This window comes from Callorhinchus milii, unplaced genomic scaffold, assembly GCF_018977255.1.
Source record: "Callorhinchus milii isolate IMCB2004 unplaced genomic scaffold, IMCB_Cmil_1.0 Scaffold102, whole genome shotgun sequence".
NCBI lineage: Eukaryota > Metazoa > Chordata > Chondrichthyes > Chimaeriformes > Callorhinchidae > Callorhinchus > Callorhinchus milii.
The window spans coordinates 86,770-111,315 of NW_024704843.1; the positions used below are offsets into that span (position 1 = coordinate 86,770).

At 42.1% G+C, this 24,546-nt stretch overlaps 2 gene segments (V, D, J or C); both read left to right on the forward strand.

The window, feature by feature from the left end:
* The first annotated feature begins 3,313 nt into the window (after positions 1 to 3,313).
* On the forward strand, positions 3,314 to 4,035 carry LOC103188562. The segment is given in 2 exon segments: positions 3,314 to 3,421; positions 3,538 to 4,035. Coding segments are annotated over 2 exon segments (369 nt in total).
* A 47-nt stretch (positions 4,036 to 4,082) lies between these two features.
* LOC103172743 lies at positions 4,083 to 17,121 on the forward strand. The segment is given in 7 exon segments: positions 4,083 to 4,145; positions 7,025 to 7,085; positions 11,406 to 11,735; positions 12,461 to 12,781; positions 13,458 to 13,769; positions 14,027 to 14,356; positions 16,826 to 17,121. Coding segments are annotated over 7 exon segments (1,713 nt in total).
* Positions 17,122 to 24,546: the final 7,425 nt, after the last annotated feature.

Genomic DNA, 24,546 nt, shown 5'->3' on the forward strand with positions numbered 1-24,546 from the left:
ATGGAATAAATGATAATTTGTAAGACATGACTTGAAGGTACATGGAAACAAAGCGGAGAAACGCAGTTAGAGAGAATTACCATGGAAGCCATTGCAGGCCCAGCGGTCTTGGCCATTCCTCATATACAATAGGAAATATTATCAACTACTGAGCGGAAAACACTATCAATAAAAAGAAACGCATCAATGCAAAAAAAAAAATTGAATGACCTTTTTCGAATGCACTAAATTGTTATCCTTTTGAAAATATTATTATATTTGGCCGCTTCCAAATTTTATCAAATGTTACTCTTTCTTCTCCGACACACCACCGAGGCACTGAGACCGCCAACATTGTACTCACAGTCAGCAAATACAAATGTCATTAAAATAAGTGTCTTGTATAACAATCATAAATAAAAATGATAAAAANTAACGCAATTACCTGCCGTTTTTCGCCCACAATATTTACTGTCACTGGTATGCCTTTACAGTACATTCTGTGTTACCTTTTGAGACGCTTCAAATATGCAAAAAGTTGTTATATCAAATCCAACGATTATTATATAACTTTAAATTATATTATACTTCACGTTCCTTCAATGCTGGAAGAGTTTGTCAGTCAGTCGCTCATGGAATCCTTTTCTGCCACATTGTTTGTGAGCCGTTACAGTGATGCATATCTATCTGTCGAGTGAGAATGTCTGATGTGCTTTGATAAGTTTCCTGTAAGTTAGATGCTCTTGTCTATCTTGTTAGCGGAGAAGATTCACTGCATTACTATTCTACTTTGAGCGGATTATTATCCCAGGAAGGGCAATCCGCCAATTAACTGACAAACGAGATCCTACCTGCTGCTCGGTAAATAAGGTCAAGAGCGTGGAAGAAAGAAACTTGCCCAATATTTTGCTCTGCTCGGAATCCAATCTGGGACCTCGCGCTTGTGAGGCAAGTGCTTCAACCACTGAGCTTCAGGAATCCACGGATCTAAAACTGGGACTTTTGTGCTGATCAGAGATTGCCTGTGTGACGGAACACTGGACCAGAGAGAATTACAAATCTAAATAGTGCAATTCCTCGATCAGCAAAGAAGCCGAGATCGTCACATTACTTTTAGACAAGGTGGTGGGTTCAAGTTGGGATCTGACATAACAGCGATGACTGGTTCTCTGTGTAATCAAACCGAGTCCTCTCTCCCGTGTCAGGTGGACTTTAAATAATGTGTGCCACCACTTGTAAAAGGAGAACATTTTTTCCAATTTACTGGGTAATAATCCATGTGTTGATTGGAAAATCATCTTAAGAGAGACAGGTAGCAAAATAAAGAGTGTCTGATCAGAATCCCTATTACAATCTGCTCACAGTTACTGTCAGCTGCCAGGATTCAGAAGTTGATAATCCTTGCAATTGAAGTAATAGCCTCTCACGACTTCGAGGCATCTCAAAGTGCTTCACGGATAATACTATGGCTTTAATTGACTGCATTTTGTTGTAGAAACGAGGCAACACATTGCACTTTGCAAAGTTCAACAAACAATTGTGAGTTCACTGACCAAATTATTATTATTTGTAAAGAGATTAACAACCCAAGAATAGTGACCTGCTAACGGAATTACAACCGGTTTCCTTCTTACCTTGGTAAACAGGTTGGTGGAGTAAGGATATGTGAGTTGGAGAAGTGTACCACTGATATCCCTTCTAATTGAAACTTCACATCACATTTTTTCTTGTCAGTTTTTTGCACTTCAATTTCTTCTTCCCTCGTCCCGAAGGACTGTCCCTGCATTTCACTTGGCTGAGATTCCATCAGCAGCTCTCGCCATTCGGCTTCTCACTCAAGTGATGGTTTCATGACTGGCGTGAACGCATCAATATACACAATAAAACATTCAAACTCATTACATTAGTTAATCACCAATCATTGTTTTGAACTCAGTAAATATGGGGAACAAATATAATAAAGAATACTTCTAGAAGTGTGCTTCGAGCTGAATTTCTATAAGTTTTCCATGAGACCAAAGAAAAATGTTGTCAGCAGAAACCAAAAGAGGCCTCGTCTAAAGCAGTTTAGCAAAGGAGGCTTCGTCTTACGTAGTCCGCTCACAAATGAACGGTCAATTAACTTAACAACATATTCCCTGAAACGCTTACCGACGTCTAGAAGAGTTGAAAAGCGCTACATCAAAAGCAAGGATTATCATTATTATTATTGTAGGAGAAAAGAGAGAAATAGTATGAGTAAGAAAAAGTACATTGGGATTTTTTTAAGATCATAGCCGGTCTTTACCTCAAGTCAAAATAACCGCCTTTGCCACTGATCGCTTAATACAATCAATATCAAATATTTTCCATCACAATCTTAAAAATATGACGGGATCCAACGTCCACAGACATTTGAAAGCGAGATTTCCAGATAAACACGACATTTTTTGCTTTGCTTTTCACTCCTAAATGACCTTGCTGATATTTCAGATTATGCCACTTGTTCGGGATTCTTCCAACATATGAAACAACATAAATTTTTGGCCATAAAATGCACATTCACTCCACTGTGCAATATATTCTCTAAAACACTTTGCGACCTTTTAATTACTGAAGAAGGCACGATATGAATCGCAAGGGTTATAATAATAATAATAATAATAATAATCCTTGCATTTGATATAGCGCTTTTCGCGTCGGGAGGACGTCCCAAAGCGCTTCACAGAATATACTGTAAAGTGAATTGACTGTATATTTGTGGGCAAACGCGGCAGCCAATTGCGCACAGCAATGTCCCACAAACAGTCGTGGATTGAAAATGACCAATTTATTATTGTTTAATAATATTTCATGAATAATGATTATTTTTGTTATAATAAGAGCATATTACACATAATGCACCTATAATATTCCAAATAACATACTAAGTTGCCCGATATTATTTCCGAAAAGTAATACCTAATTTGCTTTTAAAATAATGAATAATTTCTTCTTAAACCATCATCTCAGGGAGCGTGTTCCAAATACTTATTACTAACTGTCTGAAATAGTGTTTCCGCAGATATGCTTTGAATTGACCCCAAAACACACATTCTGACAAATACATGGAATGAAGCAATTGAAGATGATTCAGAGTCAGCGCTATGTCTCATACGATTCAGACATACATTAATATTGATTTGCTGTAAATGCAGAATATACAGTTAATATTATTGATTATTGATCTGTGCAGGTCAGAAGGAATGTGACACGTCACTCCCCTCAGTCCTGGAGCTATTGGTCGATTCTCAAACCCCTGCCCCAGTGGCCCGCGTTAAATAGCGGTCACTGGGGACTGAGTCCATCTGTCCGGCTGATCTCTGGCCCTCGGTTATTCGGCACAAGTTTCAGTTATGACAAGTTCCGAGAAACATGAGGTCCCTGATTTCTCTCAGTCTGCTGCTGGCTGTCTTCTTCTCCTGTAAGTGCTATTATTCTGACATTGTCTCTGTTTCTCTGTCGGTGTTATTTTCTCTGCAGTGTCACAGAGACAGGAGATTTCACCATCATTCACCTTCGGTCCTTTATTCCTTACAGGTGTCCAGGCCGGTGAGGTGCTGACACAGCCGCCGACTCTCACCGGTAAAACCGGCCAGTCCCTGAGACTGACCTGCAGAACCAGCGGATTTAATTACAACAGCTACTACTACTGTATGTACTGGTACCGGCAGCTTCCCGGGAAGCAGCGGGAAAAGCTCCTCACTTCTGACAAACACTCCAGCAACAGTTTCGAGTCCGGGGTTGGAAACCGCGTCACTGTCGTCAGAGAGAATTCCAATAACATCTTCGATCTGATCATCAAAAGCCCGAGAGTGGAGGACACCGCGACCTACTACTGTGCAGCGGAGTCACAATGAGAGGAAACTGGGCTGAACTCCTACAAATACACAGGGGGAGGAAAGGCAGCCCCTCCCATCCTAAACTGACTGATGGACATCCATGTGGTCAATGCTGTATCTGCAGCCAAGTTTAAAGGAAAAGCTGAAAATGGATTTACTCTCACACTAAATCTTCACAGTGAATCGTTGTTTGATTGGGGTGAATGAATTCCTTATTTGTGCTGCATTATTCTGTGATTTCAGATGGTCAGTGACACTGTGCTGTTGAGGCGGGAAGGATTGCGATTGGAGACTGACTATGTTACGGTTCACAATCATCCTTTTGTTACAAAGTGTTGGAAATAATTGCTTTCTGTGTCTGTGGATATCAAAACATTACTCTGTATCCTCTGTGTCATGTCAGAGGAGAATAGTCCTTTCAAGTGAATTTTGTCTGTCAGTGTGGAGCAAACATTGGGGGATCAGTATTTGTATGAGACTGTATCACTGTGTGAACTGTGGGTCACAATGCTACACACAGTTACCTCCTCATACAAAAATCCTAGAGAGAAAAATTGATAATCCCTGTCATCACTACAACATCCACAGCTCCCATATTAGTGCTACCGAACGTAGGTCACTCTCGGAAATAACCTGGTGTTTTAACAATTTAATTAAGGTTAATTTATATTACAGGACGATATTAAACAAGAATGAGTTCTGCTGAGCTGCTTTAACACGAAACCAAATTCTCTGATGAACATAAGAATTTATTTTGACTTAAACATCACACGGGGCCTCACGAGAGAATATGAACTGAGATCCAGTTCTTATCTCAAATTCCAAGTCAATGTTTGTTAGTCCGTCTTGTGCAGGAGTTTTTGTCATGTTGTGTATCACTGTGTATGTACCTGGACCACAGCATTAACTGCCAATACAAAAACCCTTCAACAACAAACCAGCTAATCTCTCTCACTACTCGCTTGTGTAGCACCCACTGAAATTGCGGGGATTTGGTATTTCTAATATGTTGCTACACCCCGAGGATTTCACGAGATTTTAAACGACATAAAACATCGGATTTATTCTTCAATCTGTTGGTGAGAAGAAACCTGGTTTGGCACGAACACAGCAAACTGACAAAGACACAAACATTTAAAAGGTAAACACAGCGCCGGGCAATTGTTTTCAGAACATGACAGACACATATCGTGACCTATGTGTGTGTTGGAGAAACCAACATTTACAGTAATATTGTGTTTGTGTGCTCTGCCCACACAGCAGTTTTTGCAGTGAACAGCCCAACAACAACAGCAACAAGATTCCATTTATAAAGCGCCTTTCACGTCAGGAGGACGTCCCAAGGCGCTGCACAGTTGGGTCATGACCCGAGCAGGGGGGAAATGGTCAGGGGAGGGGAGAGAGCGAGGAGGGTGGAAATGGTCAGGGGAGGGAAGGGAGGGAGCGAGGAGGGGGGAGATAGTCGAGAGGGGAGCTGAAGGCACGGTCAAAGAGAAAGGTTTTGAGACCGGCCTTGAAGGAGGAAAGGGGGGAAGCAAGGCGAAGGCACTGGGGGATGGAGTTCCAGAGCCTGGCGGCTGAGAGGCTGAAGGCCCGACCACCGATGGTAGGGCTGTTGGGGCGGGGGACGTGGAGCAGACCGGAGCCAGAGGAACGGAGGGTACGGGCAGGTAGGTAGGGGGATAGTAGGTTGGAGAGGTAGGAGGGAGCAAGGCCGTGAATGGCCTTGTAGGTGAGGATGAGGATCTTGAAATCAATCCTCTGGGGGATGGGGAGCCAGTGGAGGCGAGCGAGGGTGGGAGTGATGTGGTCCCGAAGCCTAGTGCGGGACAGTACACGAGCTGCAGAGTTCTGAATGACCTGCAGCTTGTGGAGGGAGGTGGCGGGAAGGCCGGCGAGAAGAGAGTTCCCATAGTCCAGCCTTGAGGTGACAAAGGCGTGAACCAGGGTTTCAGCAGCGTGAGGGGTGAGGTAGTGCCGTAATCTGGCGATGTTCCGGAGGTGATGGAAGGCGGTGCCATTTGTGGTGCGGATGTGAGGGAGAAAGGACAGCTCAGGGTCGAACAAAACGCCGAGGTTCCTGATTGGCTTTGCGAGGTGGAGAGTGCAGCCTTGGATGCTGATGGTGTCAGCGCCTGAGGTGCGGAGGCGCTGACGTGAGCCAATCAGGAGGGCCTCGGTTTTTNGCACGTTGAGCTGAAGAAAGTTGTCTCTCGTCCAGGACTCGATGTCGGACAGGCAGCTGTCAGGACATCGGGGGTCGTGGAGTTGAGAGTAGAGGAGGAAAGGTAGAGTTGGGTGTCATCCGCATACATGTGGAAGTTAACCCCATGTCTGCGGATGATGTCACCAAGGGGGAGCATATAGAGGGTGAAGAGGAGGGGACCAAGGACAGAGCCCTGAGGGACACCACGTGAGACAGTGCGGGAGGTGGAGGAGAAGCCATTCGTCGAGACAAAATGAAGACGGTGAGAAAGGTACGACCTAAACCATTCAAGGACAGTGCCTTGAAGGTTGAGGTGGGAGGACAAGCGGTGGAGTAGGATAGCGTGGTCGACCGTATCGAATGCTGCCGATAGGTCGAGGAGGACGAGGAGACAGAGGGAGCCCTGGTCACAGATGGTCAGGATATCATTGGTGACCTTGACCAGGGCAGTTTCTGTGCTATGGGCAGCACGGAAACCTGACTGAAGGGGTTCAAAAAGAGAATGGGTGGAAAGGAAAGAGCGCAGTTGGGAGGCGACAACACTTTCCAAGACTTGGAAGGGTCTTGTGGGAGGGAAGGGGTGGGTGGTGGGTGGAAGTTGGAGGGGAAGTGACCGCGGAGCGGATTCCCTTGGATTCAAGGAATTCCAGCATCTCCTCGCAGTGAAGGTTGGAGGAGATGACCTGCGCGGGGTGGCGGGGGGGACGGAGGAGTCGGGTTGTGGTGGAAAACAGTAGCCTGGGGTTGTTCTTCGCCTCCAGGATTATCCTGGAGTAGAAGGACGACTTGGCCGAGGCTAGAGTGGAGCGGTAAATTTTGAGGAGATCCAGCCAGATTTGTCGGTGGACCGTTAGGCCAGATTTGACACAGGTGCGTTCAGCAGCCCGCACCTGGCTTTTCAGTGAGCGGAGGTGGGTGGTGTACCAGGGGGAGGAGCGGGAGTAGGAGACAGTGCGGTAAGTGAGCCCAGTGACTGTAGCACAGTGCCTGCCGCAGCCTTGACTACTGGGGACAAGGCACAGCGGTGACGGTGACTGACGGTAAGAACAGACACTAACTCACTCACTTCAGTGAACGTGTCTCTTTATATATTCGTTTTGTTCACTTTAACAGCTTGTTAATGTAATTAACTCCGTGTTACCGGCTATTTCACACTTTAATCCACCTTGAAAGTATTTATCTGTTACTGCTTTCAAAAGCAACTGTTCCATTATGGGTTACTCTCTCAATATTTAGGTAATTGTTGGTGATATTTCTGGTGGTTTGTGAAGATGCAGCAGAGGTCAATCTGATGGACTTTCTTATTGCGTTGACTGGCGGCTGCTGGGTTTCGGTGTTTAATTGTGCAAAAGTGTTTGAAACTGTGCCCATGCTTTGGGAATTAGGGCCAGAAATGTGGTGGGATGAGTGATAGGAATGTTATCTGATCGCTTCCAACAGCAGTTGAGAATAACTGTGTGGCGTCCTGTAGCTCAGTGGTTAGAGTATTCGCCTTCCAAGCGAGAGACCTGGGTTCTATTCAAGGAAGGACGAAATCTTGGGAAGGTTTCCATTACAATTCCTGACAATAATCCCTCCAAAAAACAAAACAGTAATATAATAAATTAGTCATTTTCAATCACGACTGTTGGTGGGACACTGCTCTGCGCAATTGGCTGCCGCCTTTCACCCACAAATATGCAATCAATTAACCTTACATTCCATTCTGTGAAGTCCTTTGAGACGTCAAAGAGATGCGAAAAACCCGACATCAAATGCAAGGATTATTATTATTACGTATTTAAATCCATTGTTTAATATAAGGAAATTGGTTGCGATTCAGAATGACTCGTATGCGGAGGGGATGACAGTGAGAATAAAGCGGTTTATATTGCAGGGATGTGATTGAGAATACAGCAGCTCAATCGACACCAATGTTACAGAAATAATAGTGAAGGTCATTATTTTATTATCAGCATTAATGTGTTGCTCACAATCTCATTCCTTCAGCTGCACCACATACATCGGTCTCGATTTTATTCAGCGACACATTAAGCTCAGACTTCATTTCATTTGATTTTAACAGCGATTGAGTGAACAGGACCTCGATTCCTCACAGTGTTCGGAGACACAAGGGGTCGTTGTTGATCTGTAACCATCAACTTCCTTTTTTACAATAAATGTTGCGCAGAAAAACACAGATATGTTCAATAAACACATGGTAAAAGTTTGCACAGCAGGCTGCAATGTAACATATCCAGCTGCAGTGCAAGAGCCTGCTGTTCAAACCTTACCATTTGTTCATTGAGATGTTTAACGCACAGCGACACTGATCAGTGATACCAAACTAATGAATTCAGAGAAGATCATCTCAAACTCCAGAGTCGGCAGAGATGACGGTGAAAGTGGCCGCTTCTCATTTGACTGTAGATATATAATTTAGTTATTCTGTGTAAGTGTTTGTGCTGCAGGGATTTATGACTGTGAGTTAAATTGCATCATATATAATGCTATGTGTGTGATGTGGAAGGATAGTGTGTGAGCTGCTGTGCAGTGAGTGAAACCTTCAGTCTCTCAGAGAGAAAGAGAATATAGAGTAACGTGTGGGTTAATGAACGGAAACACTTTGTGTTTGAGACGTGAGAGATAGGGTTACGATTGACCCTCAGGCTGTGAGGAGACTGTGTTGTGCTGAAGTGTAAATTCCCGCAGAATTATGGATAATCGTCAAATTCGGTTTGATTTCTGAAAGAGGTTGACTCGAGTTCTGAAGAGGAACCGGTACTCTAAATTATAAGTAAATTTAAGATTATTACACACTTCCGCAAAATCTTAAATTAGAGATATAATGATCTCTCGTTGTTTATTAATAGTTGTTTATTGGGATCTCAGATGTGAACAAAATTTATTGATCAATGACGATAAAATGGTCGTGGGTGCAGGAAAGAGGAAACAGATGCACATTTACCAGCAACAGTTTTGCAAAGTATTCTGCGCAGCGCTTTGCGAATTCTCGAAGATGTAATCAGGCGCTAAATGAAAGGCAAATAATATGATTATTTTATTCCGAAATATGAAAGTAAACGTGTTTTGCTGCTGCAATGCAATGCAGCGCCATTGACAACAAATCCCAAGACAGCGACGTCTCTTTTTATTTAAACTTTTCGGTGCAGCTGTGTGACACAATTACTCGTAAATGTGGTTATTTCTGCGTCTGTATTTAGCGCTGTGCAGCAGCTGTTGCAGGTTCCGTAGGTCACATTCACCAATCAGACAGGATTCCCTGTGAGAGACTTGTGTTGAGCACAACACTGATTAGAGTCCTTCATTCCTCATGTGAACACTGAATCTGCCCATTATATGATCTCTGCAGTTGTGTTGACAAAAGATTTAATAGGGACCAAAATTCTTCAACAGTCAAACAAATATTTTCCGCCCTGAAATTATTCGGTCTATTCATCTCACAGTTTAGTCTGTAAAACGCTTTGAGATGTCTCGAAAATGTGATAAGACACTATATCAAATGGATGAACTATTGCACAACAATGTAAGATGATCCACAGGTCTGAATATCATTCGATAGATATTTTTTGGTGAATCCAGTGGACGATTTGGAAATTGAAGCAACATTTGAATTTCAGCTATTTTTTAAAAAATGACACACGACTTTAACTCTTAAAAGAGAGTTAATCGGAATAAGACCAGTGAACATTTTGGCCTGAAACGATTTCAAATTAACATTATAACCACAGTCTGTCGCTCCGTGTTTCAAAACTGAAGCTGGTCAGGAGGTGACTTTGAGTTGCTTCACAGTCGATGCGCAGTCACTGACACCAGGTTCACATACAGATAGCTCTACATTTATATATCTATGTTTATTTATTTATTTATTTATTAATCCATTTATCTATTTATCTATTAATCCATTTATCTATTAATTTATTAATTTATTCATTTGTTCATTTGTTCATTTATGCATTTATGTATTTATGTATTTGTTCATTCATTCATTCATTCATTCATTCATCCATCCGTCCGTCCGTCCGTCCGTCCGTCCGTCTGTCTGTCTGTCTGTCTGTCTGTCTGTCTGTCTGTCTGTCTGTCTGTCTGTCTGTCTGTCTGTCTGTTTGTTTGTTTATTTATTTATTTATTTATTTATGCCAGCGCATAGCCAGGCAGGCAGACAGTCAGGCAGATAAACACACACACAGAGAGGGGGAAAGGAAGTCGATGCTCTGCTGTGTAAATTAGCAATTTCTCTCTCATACAAAAGTCACACTTGAGCCAACATTATTGGGATACTAAATTTAAACTGGCAATTTTTTTAACGTTGGAGCCAATTCAGGAGCTGCTCTACAAAGCGCACCCCTCACCGCGCGCTACAAGTGCACAGTGCAGCTCTGGCCATACAAACGGTGATAAAGATTACAAATATATGAAGGCTACATTTCTCCTTAAACCGTTATGTATGAAAACCTTGGTCTCAGCACAAACTCCAGCTGGGATGCTTTGCTGGAACAAGTACGCACACAGACATGAACACACCAATAAAATAATAATCATTGCATTAGCTACAGTGCCTCTCACGGCGGAGATAGGCCACAAAGCGCATCACAGGATTGAATGTAAAGTGCGTTGACTGAATTTTGTGGCCAAAACGCCAACAGTCCGTTTCGCAAAGCAAATCCCCACAAACAGGCGTAGAGAGTTTGGCCGATTTTATTTGGGGGGATTGTTGACGAGGGCGCGGAAAACAGAAAGAGACGGAAAGACATAGTTAGAGAGAAAGAGAGAGAGAGAAAGTGTATGCGTGAGTGTGTGGGGGGGGGGGGGGGGGAGAGAGAGAGAGACAGAGAGAGTGTGAGAGAGAGAGAAATTGCCATCTGTTTTCCAATACGTCATGGGATCTTCATGCATACACACACACACACACACAAACACACACAAACACACACACACACAAACAGCCATACAGACAGGACCTTAATGGCCTAATGCTGTTGCCTTCATTTCCCGAGAGCTGCTTTTCTCGGAGATAAAGTGCAGATATGAACGGAATAGGAATCATTTCACGCGGTTCAGTTCGAAAGGAGAAGACCTAACGATTCTCCGTGACAAACAGGGAAAGGGGAATTGAAGAGTTGCCAACTCCAAGCTCAGCTTAGAGTTCAATGCAAAGTATCAGATAACACGATTGAGGAGATTGCAATGTTTATTTTTCTAAAGATCAATTTGAACTGGGAAGGTTGAAAGAGATAAGTGATTGAGAGGGAAGTATCCACATCATGGTTGAGATCAATGTCTGTTTTCATATAAATACCAATTACACCTAACGCAATTTTTTTTCAACGTAACATAACTTATTATTCAATGTATTTCAGGGAATGTACAACCGAAACCATTGCCCCCAGTTGTGTTCCTCACACAGCCTTCCCCTGGAGACATCAAAATACACAACCAGGCCACTGCTGTCTGCTCAATAAACAGCTTCCGTCCGGACAAACTCAGTGTGAAATGGCTGAAAGACTGGGAACCCATCACCTCAGGTGTTGTGACCTCTCCCTCGGCTAAAGAGGACAACGGGACATTCAGCAGCAGCAGCCGCCTGACGGTCCCCGCCAGAGAGTGGAGCACTGGCGCGGTTTACACCTGCCAGGTGTCCCATGAACCCACCCAGACCATCATTGTCAAGAACATCACCACCCCAACAGGTAGGAGGAACAGCAGCAGCTGGTACACATGGCAGCAACGTGGCTCTCAGTGTCCTTTGACATTTACACCGGAGGCCTGTAGCTCAGTGGTTAGAGCCCTGGCGTTGCAAGCGACAGACGTGGATTCGTTTCCCAGACAGAGCAAGATGTTGGGCACTTTTTTTACATCACTCGCCTCTGCTTATCCAGCAGTAAGTCGGGACCGGGTTGTCAGTGAGTTGGTGTATCTCCTGGGCGCCAATGGCTGCCTCGTTTCACCCACAGAGAAAAATTAGTTGACACGACAGCATTGCCTGTAAAGCACTTGGAGACGTCCCGAGGAATTGATGAGGCACTATATGGAACGCAGCGATAACTATAATCATTAACTTTAAGGGTAGAACAATCAGCATCGTAGACATGGGCATCTCAGTTTTCTTCTCCAGGATATTTGAACACTGCCATCACAGAAAACCTTCTATGGTCTGATGGTATCACACTCATTTCCCGATTGCTGATTTAGTGGAATATATCAGAAGCAATGAATGAGTAGGTCACATAATTTCAATCTTTCTGAAGGAAAAAAAGATTAGATTATCTTGACTAGGAAGATAGAAAGGTCAATGAGTGAGAAGTGTCCATATTGTGGCTGAGCTCAATGTTTTTTTTCAATATTGGTATAAACTTCACATAGCAATATGTAAGTCCATGGAGCAAAACATGACCTATCGTTTAATCTATTCCAGATAATGTACCTAAGCCATCGCCGCCAGTTGTTATCCTCACACAAACTTCCCCTGAAGACATCACCAGGCACAACCAGGCCACTGCTGTCTGCTTAGCATTTGCTTTTCATCCAGACATACTCCGGGTTAAATGGCTAAGAGACTGGCTGCCCATCACCTCAGGTGTTGTGAGTTCTCCCTCTGTTAAAGAAGACAACGTGACATTCAGCACCAGCAGCCGCCTGACTGTCCCCGCCAGAGAGTGGAGGAGTGGCGCGGTTTATACCTGCCAGGTTTCCCATGAACCCACCCACACCATCATTGTCAAGAACATCACCTCAGGTGGGAAACACGGCAATAGTTGGTACACATGGCAAGAACGTCACTCTCAGTTTCCTTTCAAATGTCCTCTGGTGAGAGCTCTATTGATACATTGCTTTCAGCCCCATTTGGATATTTCAATGGGAACAACACACAAGCGAGCTTATTCCCAGTTTTATTGATCTTTACGGCATGAGGAAATCGGGCCCCAATTCTCACGCAGTATTCAGTGGGTAGCAACAAAGGCCATGTTTCTGATCTGCTGCTCATGAGGAGCTCAGGCATCACTCACAGGTCCACGGGATTGTGGCTGTTATGCTCATATTCCACCCGCTTCCTCAACATCTACTCCCACTGAACTTTCTGATCACAATTTGTATCAACCAGGGCAGATAGACATATAAACACAGAGTCACAGCTCATCCATCATATGTGTTACATCATGAGCGGTTGTCCGTCGGAGGGAATTGGAAATCAATAGGCCAAATATCACGCAATGCTTCAGGCAGCTTGAAAGCTCAACTTTCCAGTAAACTTTTCCATCAACGATTGATAATTGTATTAGGAAACAGCAATCTGTGGTCAGATGAGCCAGAATGTGAGAATGTTCATGGTCGGTCATTGCTTAACTTGACCCAATATGAAATTCTGGAAATGGACTGTTCTTTGTCTTTCTAAGTTTCTTTTACTTTTCTAGAATGCGAGGATCCCTCTGGAGGTGTCAAGATCTATTTCCTGCCACCTGCACAGCGACAGGTTTTGATGGATTCCTCTGTAACGCTAACATGTGTAGTGGTTAATGCACCACTTCACGTCAACGTGACTTGGACACAAGGAAATACACATTTGCAGTCTGGATATGGGAAAACTTCTGCCACTGAGCCTCAGAAAGTGATCAGTAAATTAAACATTTCTGTATTAGACTGGAACAGTGGTAAAGAATACTTCTGTGTAGCCAGCCATGATGATATACCATCTCCCATCAGAGAGAAGACGTTTAAGAAGACAGGTGAGGAGTGAAAAATAATTTACGTGTTTATTATAATTCCAGAATATAGGAAAACCACTGGGTGCAAATAATAAATTGCTTTCGAGAGATTTCAATCAACATCCGTGTTCCCATTCGCACCTGCAATTACAAACAGCTGAACGCAGTCTGAACAGAAAAACACATCAATCTCAGCTTATTCTGCAGTCTCTTATGCTTTAAAGTTTTCTCTGATTGACCACTTTCAGTGTATTGACTCGATTGTGTTCTTCCAACAGTGGAGCACGTGAAACAACCTTCAGTGTATCTCCTCCTCCCGTCGGCAGAAGAATTGTCTGCTCAGCAGTCTGTCACCCTCACCTGCCTGGTGAAGGACTTCGCTCCCAAAGAGATCTTTGTGCAGTGGACTGAGAATGACCAGGTGATTGATTACAGTAACTACAAGAACACTGATGTGATGGCAGACAGTGCAGAGCGCAACTACTCCATGTACAGCATGTTGTCCATCTCAGCCGGAGACTGGGACAGAGGATACTCCTACTCCTGTGTGGTCGGACATGAAACTTTCCCAATGAAGACTCTGACCAGATCCGTTAATAAATCCAGCGGTAAACCGTGTTTTGTAAATATTTCCCTTGTCCTGATGGACACCGTGAATGCCTGTCAGTGAGTGTCCCTCAATACCATGTTGCCTATTTTCTTATGCACCCGCCTCCCTCCCATTGCATTGACTGTTTGTTTGCATGAACAAGTAACACAAATAAAGATTATAGTTGCATTGATGTGTCAGGTACAGAGAGGATGATTTGCAATTAATTTCACTGTCAACTTCCAAAGCAAGGACAAGTACATCCATTTTTGATGGGATGTTAGCATCAAGTTAATAGGACAGTCAGGTTGGTTTGTACACTCTTAATCATGGTGATGGGTTTGCAGGTGTCAGGCACCCGTGTGACCCAAAAAAAGTTAATAGTCCGAAATTATTCTACTTTACTTGCTACAGCCCAACTCAGACTGGATTTTATTTGCAGTTTGATTCAGAATCTAACAGTGAAGCTACACCTGTTCCTTTTCAACATATTTTCTTTCCCACCGAATAGCATCGCATTCCACGTGTAATAACATCGCGGACGTAAACTCCGGCTTTTTATTGCTACATTTCCATTAAAAGTATATACTTCTCACACTGAAACTGATCCGAATACAGGAAAATGTTCATTTAAACATAAGCTTAGCCATACATGGACATTGTAACCAAATGCATTCATTCAAACTCACATCCACACATACTCACATACAACATCATATCCATCCAGGCCCACACACACTCACGTGTCCACCCATGTTCACAAACACACACATATACACACACAGAGACACAGACACACAAACTCACATCCTCCCAGGGGCCACACACACATACACTCACACATCCCCGCAGGTCCACACATGCAGACACTTGCAGACGCAAACTCACGTCCACCCAGTCCCACACACACTCACACACACTCACACATCCACCCTGGCTCACACAAACTCACTTATATCCACATCCAAACAATCCCTACACATTTTCGCACACACACTTAATGGGCCGACACATTCACACTGATTTCCTTTAAGGCCCACAGATACTCACACACACCCACTTCCATCCAGGCCCCCGTAAGCTCACACTCACCCAGGCCCACGCACACTTAAACACACTCACATACCCATATTTACAATTAATTACACAGACAACTTGACACATTTACATCCACCAAGGCAGACACTCACACACGCTTACATCAACCCATGTCGCCACACAAATACATACATGCAGGAACACGCACATATACACATATATACACATCCACGAATGACCACACACACAGACTCACACTCACCCAAGCCAATACAAAATCAATAGCGCTATGGATGAACCTTTTTAAATTTAATCCTCATTTACTTTAGTTAATTTACAGAGACGTTTGTGCCGGTTCCTACAATAATATTAACGATTGTGAAATCGACATGGCTATCCATGATAAAAGAGATGATGGTCTAATAGGGTTGTTAGACACAGTCAGGAATAACTTTGGCAATTGTATAAGATTACAGACCCCTTAGCTGAGTTGGCCGAAAAGTGGAATTGCAGTTCAATATCAGTAACTGCTTCTGTTATAAGTGACGAGTGGAAAACCTGGAGTAATAGTCGATGGGAGCGCATATCAAATGGAGTAAAAATGGACCCTGTGTTTTTTGTTGGGCAATCGACTGTTAATTAAATATAAATTTACCAGGATTATGGGTGGTGTACAGTGTGCGGTTCTGGGCATTTTATTAAACAAAGGAAATAAGAGCTCCTGAGAGGGTTTTGGGAAGTTTCACAAAGGTCAATAGAGATGGTACCTGTGACTGACGTTACTGTGTTGAGGAATAGCTTCACATAGCGCGGCTGCTCTCGAAAGGAAAGAGCAGGTAAATCAGAAAGGGAAGATCAGCAAATACAAGTTTTCAAATGTATTTAAGTTTTGAAAGGCTGATACAGTGAAAAGCGATAGTATCCATAAAAATGGGTATAAGAGGTCCAGTAAAATCACTGTAAAATATAATGGCAAAGTCGATTTTTATATCGAGAATTGTTTAGAATAGAGAAACCTTCACCTCAGCATTATAATGTAAAGGAATTTCAAATATATTTGAACAGAGACGATGTGAACTTGCAATAGAGCAGAAAGAAAGGTGGAATTGAAGGATTGGAGTAGATCTGTCCTTTTACTACCAACAGAGTCTCAATGGGAGAACTTCCTTCTTTCTGCATTTCCACAAATTGAGCTTTCCCAAAGTGTTCCTCAAATTCTTCCGCGGAATCTATATTGAGAGGAATATACGATAAAATAATGTTTTTCTTCATTTGCCTTTGAATTAAAAGTTTGGAAGAAATGGTATGAAGTTCAGTGTTGTTTAATAGACGGAGAGAGCCCTTAATTATCTCGGAATCTCTAAATACGTTAATAATATAACAGGAAAAATAAGAAATGTCTGAGGTGTCAATGCGCTCTGAAGATTTTTCCCTTTTTATAACCTCACAGATTTGCCAAACGAGATGATGCTGGAAGGATTTCAAGAAGTTCAGTGTGACAACCTCTGGCCTACTGCTTCCACCTTCATCATCCTCTTCTTCCTTAACATTTTCTACAGCGCTACCGTAACTCTTTTTAAGGTGAGGAGAGTAAATGCATTGAGGCCACGATGTCGTGCAACAGCTGCTGTTAAATATTCGGTGCATGGAAAGGCTAATAGTGAAGCTCATTGCAACCACTCTGTTGGCAAACTCAAACTCTACCTACAGGCCAAGATTCTTGTGACTGGGCTGTGTATAGGGTGATCCTAATATCCCATCTCCCTTGCACACCCTATCACACCTGGCATATGCTCACCTGCTATAGACACAGGCAAGGTGCAAGGATTACTGTCTGTGTCAGCCCCAGCAGACAAATACAAATTCACACAGAATCAGTTGGACCCTTGTGTATCCGTGTGTGTGCATAATAATGATAATAATAATACTCCTTGCATTTGATATAGCTCTTTTCACTTCGGGAGGACGTCACCAAGCGCTTCACAGAACATACTGTAATGTGAATTGAGTGTATATTTGTGGGCGAACGCGGCAGCCGATTGCGCACAGCAATGTCACACAAACAGTCATGGATTCAAGATGATCAATATTTTTTTGTTTGTTTTTTTGAGGGATTATTATGAGGCGTATGTTTGTATGTTTGTGTGGGTTTACCTGTTTGGATTGATATACACTTATAAACATAACCTTAAATATCATGACATCTTTATTTTTATTTTCCAGGTAAAATGAATTCATTAAGATCAGCTTCAACGATGTGTCCCGTCCGTTTGTGCTTAACAACAAGCGTTGTGTGAAAGATTACGCGCTGCTTTTTTCACTCATTGTACAAATCACTTAAATTAAACATTGTATTGTGCAACTACTTGAATTTTAGTGGCTTTTGTTATTGTTAGTTTATTTTACAAATGTGCCTTTAGGTAACAATAACTGAAGTTGTTACTGTTACGCCTCTCTGATATTCTCTATTTGCTGTTTCCCATTTTTTCGTGTAAAGAAACAGAAAGTTAGTGGCTGAGATAATTTGTCCTCTTATTTTAATCTGAAGCTGAATTTTTGATTCTGCTCCGGTTTCATATTATCTCCAGATTCTGTCTGTTGTTTGCCAGAAGCATCAATAAAAATATTACAAATTCAATGATCTGTTTGTTTCCTCTTTCCTGTTCCTTTTGTGTCAATTGTGCCTTGCCGTTGCTTTCCAAATTATTCTGATTCCCAGTAACTCAGCATTAAACAAAAGCTGTTGAATTTAATGTCAAACTTCAGTTGCAGCTTTGCTGAGAACACTAAAGGCGATGATAGTTCCGCTTGAGATGGTTCTTCGCTCCAGTGAACAGCAGCTTTTTCCTTCCCATATTGATCAGCCCCTCACCAAGATACAGCTTCAGACACATGACTATTCCAATATAGTAACATGCAGCTCTGTGTTAGAGTATTTATAGCACAATGTGAGAGCGCAATCTGTTTTATACATTGACAGAGCTTTATCTCCTGCCTGTGCTGAGCTGGACAATCTGACCAGGGCAGCACCTCAATTGGAGACCATAAAGCCCAAATTCCTGCTGCGACGTTGGCCCATACACCTCTTCACAGGTCATACTGTGAAAATCATGGGGACGTCCTGCTGGTGTGAGAGACACTGAACCAAACACAGTGATACTTATCATTGTTATTGATAACGACATAAACCTCACGGGCTGCAATACAATAGTATTTTGGATCTAATAGGCCTAAACATTCCCACTGAAGACCCTGACCAGAAAGGTTAATAAATCTCGCGGAAAATCGAGTGTTGTAAACATTTCCCTTGTCCTGAAGGACACCGTCAATGCCTGTCAATGAGTGTCTCTCAATACCATTTTTCTTTATCTTTTAGGCATGCACCTCCCTAACATTGCATTGACTGTTTGGTTTCATGACAAAGTAACTCATATAGAGATTACAGTTGCACTGATGAGTCAGCTACAGCGGGCATGATTTACAAATAATTACACCGACAACTTCTATAATAAGGAGAGATACAACCTTTCTTTCAGGCGATTTGAACATCAATTTAATAGAACTATCAGATTGGTATGTGAGCTATTAAGCAGTTTGATGGGTTAACACGTGTCAGAAACTGGGTTGATCAAAAAAAGGCGCTAATGCTCCCAAATTAATCTACATTAATTGCTACCACCCAATCTAGTACTGGATTTTATTTGCAGTTTCATTTAGAATTGCACAAGTCAGCTACACCTGTTCCTTTCCATGATACTTTCATTTCCACCGAATAGCATCGCAATCCGCATGCAACAGCATCTCTGCTGTAAGCAGCGACCTTTTATACTACATTTCCTTTAAAAGTAAATACTTCTTACACAGAACTGTTCCGGGTACTGGAAAATGTTCACTTAAACACACGCTTAGCCGTACTTTTACATTGTAAGTAAACGCATTCATTCACACTCACATCCACACACCCTCACACACACAATCATGTCGACCGACACCCACAATCATTCACATGTCCACCCAGGTTCACAAACACACAGACACACACAAACACAGACACACAAACTCACATCCACCCAGGCTCACACACTCACACATCCACCTAGGATCACACAAACTCGCACATACTCGCACCCAAACAAGTACTCACACACTCCCGCACACACAATTACAGGGGCCAACACATACTCACACTTACATCCATTAAGGCCGAGACACTCACACAAATAGGCTTCCACCCAGTTCCATACAAACTCACACGCAACCAGGCCGACTCACACTTACTTACACGCACACACCCAGCATCCCACACCTACACATTCACATCCACCAAGGCTCCCACACAATTATACATACTGAATTCCATCCAGGCTCACACACACTGTCACATAAGAAATTCCATGCAGGCCCACACACTGTCACCGAAATCCGTACACACTCAAACACACTCAAATCCACCCAGGTTCACACACAACTGCACACATACTCACGTACACTCACACTCAACAAGGACCATACACATTCGCACACACCCACAAAAACCCAGATTCCCTCGCATCCATCAATGCCCACATACACTCACAAACCACTCACGCTCACCCAGGCCAACACACTCAATATCGCTCTGGAAGAATCCTGTTACACTTAATCCTGAGTTACTTTAGTTGATTTACACAGACGGTTTTGCCGGATACTCCACTGCTTTACTATAATATGAACGGTTTTCAAATCGACATGTTACTATTTATAGAATTATTGATGATAGCATAATAGGAGTGTGGGTCACAGTCAGGAGCAACATGGGCAATTGCTTAAAATTACAGATCTTTTAGCTCAATTGGAATTGCACTTGTTGATTAAATCAGCAGGAAAACCTTCTGTTTCAGGGCAGTGTGGAATATTTGGATCATAGGTCGATAGACCATATTTCAAAAGGTCAATTAAATATGAATATGAATGTCAATTAAGTATGAAGTTAGTAGGATTCTGGGTAGAGTACAGATTGCGGTTCTGGGCATTTTATTAAACAGAGGATATACGAGCAGCTGAGAGGATTTTTGGGAGATTCACAAAGATCACTAAAGATGACGCCTGTGATTGACGTTACAGTGATGAGGATCCGCTTCAAACATTGTGGCTGCTCTCGAAAAAGAGACGGTAAAAGAGAAAGGGAAGATAAGCAAATACAATCTTTCAAATTTATTAATTTTTGAAAGAATGATGCAGTGAAAGGCGACACAAGCATATAAAACATCCAGGAAAATCACCGTGAAATATAAAAGCTCAGTCGAATTTTATACCGAGAACATAAGAACATAACAATTAGGAGAAGGATTAGGCCATTCGGCCCCACGAGCCTGCCCCGCCATTTGATAAGATCATGGTTGATCTTCAGACTTAACTGTAATAACCTGCCCTATCCCCATATCCCCTAATTCCTCTATTGTTAAAAATCTATCAGTTTCAGCCTTGTTCATCATTTCAATATCAAAATGTAAAGGAATTCTAAATGGTATTTGAACAGTGACGATGTGAACTTGCAATAGAACAGACAGGAAGGTGGAATTGGAGCATTGGAGTAGATCTGTCCTTTTACGACGAGCACAGTCCCAATGGGAGCATTTCCTTCCTTATGTATTTCCTCAAATTTTTGACAAGTGTTCCACAGATTCTTCTCTAAATTCTATAATTGAGAGGAACAAACAATGAAACAATTGTTTTCTTTATTTCTCTTCCTATTAAAAGTTTGGAAGAATCTGCATATGTTTCTGTGCAGCTTAACAAAGGGATTGACTATGAAACTGAAAATACATTAATAATTCAACAGGAAAAATAAGAATTGTCTCAGGATTCATTTCGCTCTGAAGATATTTGCCCGTATTTGTCCTCACAGCTTTCCCAATCGAGATAATTCTGGAAAGTTTTCAAGCAGTTCAATGTGACAGCCTCTGGCCTACTGCTTCCAACTACATCATTTTCTTCTTCCTGAATATTTTCTACTACCCCACCGTCACTCTACTTGAGGTGAGGAGAGTAAATGCATTGACGCCATGATGTGGTGTAACAGCTGCTTTCAAATACTTGGTCCATGGGAATCCTGATAGTGATGCTCATTGCAACCACTCTGGTGCGAATCTCAACCTGCACCTACAGGCAACGATCCTTGTGACTGGGCTGTGTGTAGGGTGATCAAAATATCCTATCACCCTTACACAGCCTATCACACCTGGCATATGCTCACCTCCTATGGACATGGGCAAGGGGCAATGGTTATTTAAAGATTTAGTGTATCTCTGAGTTATTGTGGACAATATGAAGCATGTCGAAGGCTTTCCGTGGAATGTTTGCGAATCCAGAAATTGCAACAGTTAACAGCCATTTATTTAAAGTCAGTCTTGGATCAGTTCCTTGTATCAAGTACAGGCAACTGGCGGCAGTATTTCTACTGATATCAAAGATTTGCCAAATACATCAAATTTCCAATTGTTACGTAAATAAAATAAATCTCTACCATTTTGTAATTCGGCCCATGAACCCTTTCCTTATTAAGGAGAATCATCCCAGTACGACTCTTCCTTTAACTCACGACTATGTGCAGGCCTTTAGTGTACAAATCCAAGAACATTTGCAGCATGTGATGGAAATCTCGGAAGAAAAGTGTTCTGCCACAAAAGAAGGTTGTTCATCACTGAGATGCCACAGCAGCACAGACTATGGCATGATATAGCTCCTTAGAAGACAAACAGAATGTTGGGCGACAACCTGAACCAGTTTAGGCCCAGATACTCAGAAAGCATCATCAAGATGCACATATGTTTTTCAGGCTGCACCTGTTCAATACTGAGTTTCCAAGGTGAAAGCGCTGGACAAGAGACAGCACAGAGATCGATGACGCTCATTCCCACAATCTGAATGATGTTCTAATATATGTTATGATGCATGTTTTCCCGCTTGACTGTGTGAGTGTGTGTTGGAAAGGGAGATTGAGAGAGAGAGAGAGAGAGAGAGAGAGCGAGTGAGGGAGAGAAAGAGAGGGAGAGAGAGAGAGAGAGGGAAGCTGGTTGGGGAACAGTTTTGCACCAAGAGGTACAGGAATCAGGACTCTGTTTGGGGGAAAAATAATTTCAACATCACTCAGTGGGTTAGACTTGGGGGTGGGTTGGTGGTGGTGGTGATTTTGGATGAAGGAGGGGCAGTGGAGGAATGGTAGTGTGTATTTCTTAGTACTGGCTCCAACAAGTTATGCATCGTCTGGCTTGATCCCTGCTTTTTGGCCGGTTTGAACTATCCTATAAGTTACTGATTTGCCTTGAAGGGTTAACAAGATCTAAATTGAAAGCATCTCAAATGCCTTTCTTGTCCAGTTTGACTCTCTCGTCCTGGCAATGAGGCAGTGTCGCTGGTTTGTCAACAGCAGCGAATAGAATACTAAGGACTGACTTGTCTCAGGAACAGTTGTGATCGAGACCACCACAAAGGCTCAGTATTGAACTTCCCATATATTGTTTCCAAGTATTCCAACCTGGAGTCAGTTCAGGACCAATGAGCACCTTTTCAGCTCCCCTGGTTTCCAGAACCATATCCAAATTATAATGCAACAAATGTATATACAATTGATAACTATGAGACAAATTAACTACAAGAAACACTGGACTGAATACTACTGCCACAAGTACTGCGGTTCAAACAGCGTTTACAAGAAATGATTCATAATCGACGCGTGGTGATCTGAAATGAAGTCATTTTCTGATTTGCAGGAAACACCTGTAGTTTCTGACTCTAATTTAAACCGGTTTCCTCTGAATATGAAACTGACCCGAAACCTTCTGCAACAAACGGTTAAAAAATACTGCACCAAACAACACAGAGTATTTTCCACCCATGCCTTATGACTGTGTAAATAAAATAATTGTCAAAGGATCAGATATGATTCTCCAATGGAAATAGAAACTCTTTATTATTATCAGATTATATTTCATACCACAGCAATTATCTTAACTGACAGTAGACCGTTAGCAATTGCCAGAATATATATATACATCAAACCTTACATTTTCTACACGTTAATGTTTAACTAAAATATCTTGGATATTTAAAGTTTGTGTAAGTGTCATCTTCCCACATAAATTGTAAATTTGAGAATTAAAACAAATATTTGAAACACGTTGCAGGTGAATCAGCACCAGAGAAAATAACAACTTGCAGTTTTTATCATGGAAGCTTTATTGTAGATTAGCAGCTACATGGTTAACAAGTGTGACTGCAGAACAGAACCTTTTCGTTTAATAAAATTAATCTTCTCTAAACGCTCATTTTAGAGACTATTAATACGATGCCAAATTATTCAGGAAATATTATAAATTTCATGTCTAAGAATTTTCAACCAAGCGGTTGGGAAATAAATAAATTGTTTTATTCTGTCAGTCTCAGTGCTGAGGTTACCCTTATTTTTGTCCATCAATATGACTCATTTTGCTCATTCCCCACATTGAGAACCAAACTCAGATTACATGGCTAAACGCATGCCCTAACTGGCTCAGTGTCAGCACTCTCGCCTGTCAGTCAAGAAGCGGTGGGTTCAAGACCTATGTTTGCACGTGGGACTGGTCAAGTCCAGGCCGACACTGCAATACATTGCACGCCTGTATTTTAGGAGATTTGGTCTGTCCGTTTCTCTGGATGTTAAAGATGCTATAACTCTAATTTGATACAAAAGTGAATATCTCAGGGAATTGAGGCCAACAATCCCAAGTTTACAATACCATGTTACCTTGGTAATGATGCTTACATTTATTTAGAGCCTGATCACATCTAAAAGACGTCTCAACGCGCTTCACAGAATATACTGTAAAGTGAATTGATTGTATATGTTGTTGGAAAATGCGATGCAGAAATCCGTATAGCTGTGCCCACATACAGTCGGGGATTGAAATGTCCAAATTATTATTATTATTATTTTATTATTATTATTTTATCTTGATTGTTAATAATATTTGCATTGCAGACTCCATATTATCAGCTTGTTGAGGCATTTCACAGTAGGACAGGAAAAATCTATCTCCTTGTTTCGAATAAATATACAGTCAAATATACAGTCAAATATACACAAATATACAGTCAATTCACTTTACAGTGTGTTCTGTGAAGCGCTTTGGGACGTCCGCCCGACGTGAAAAG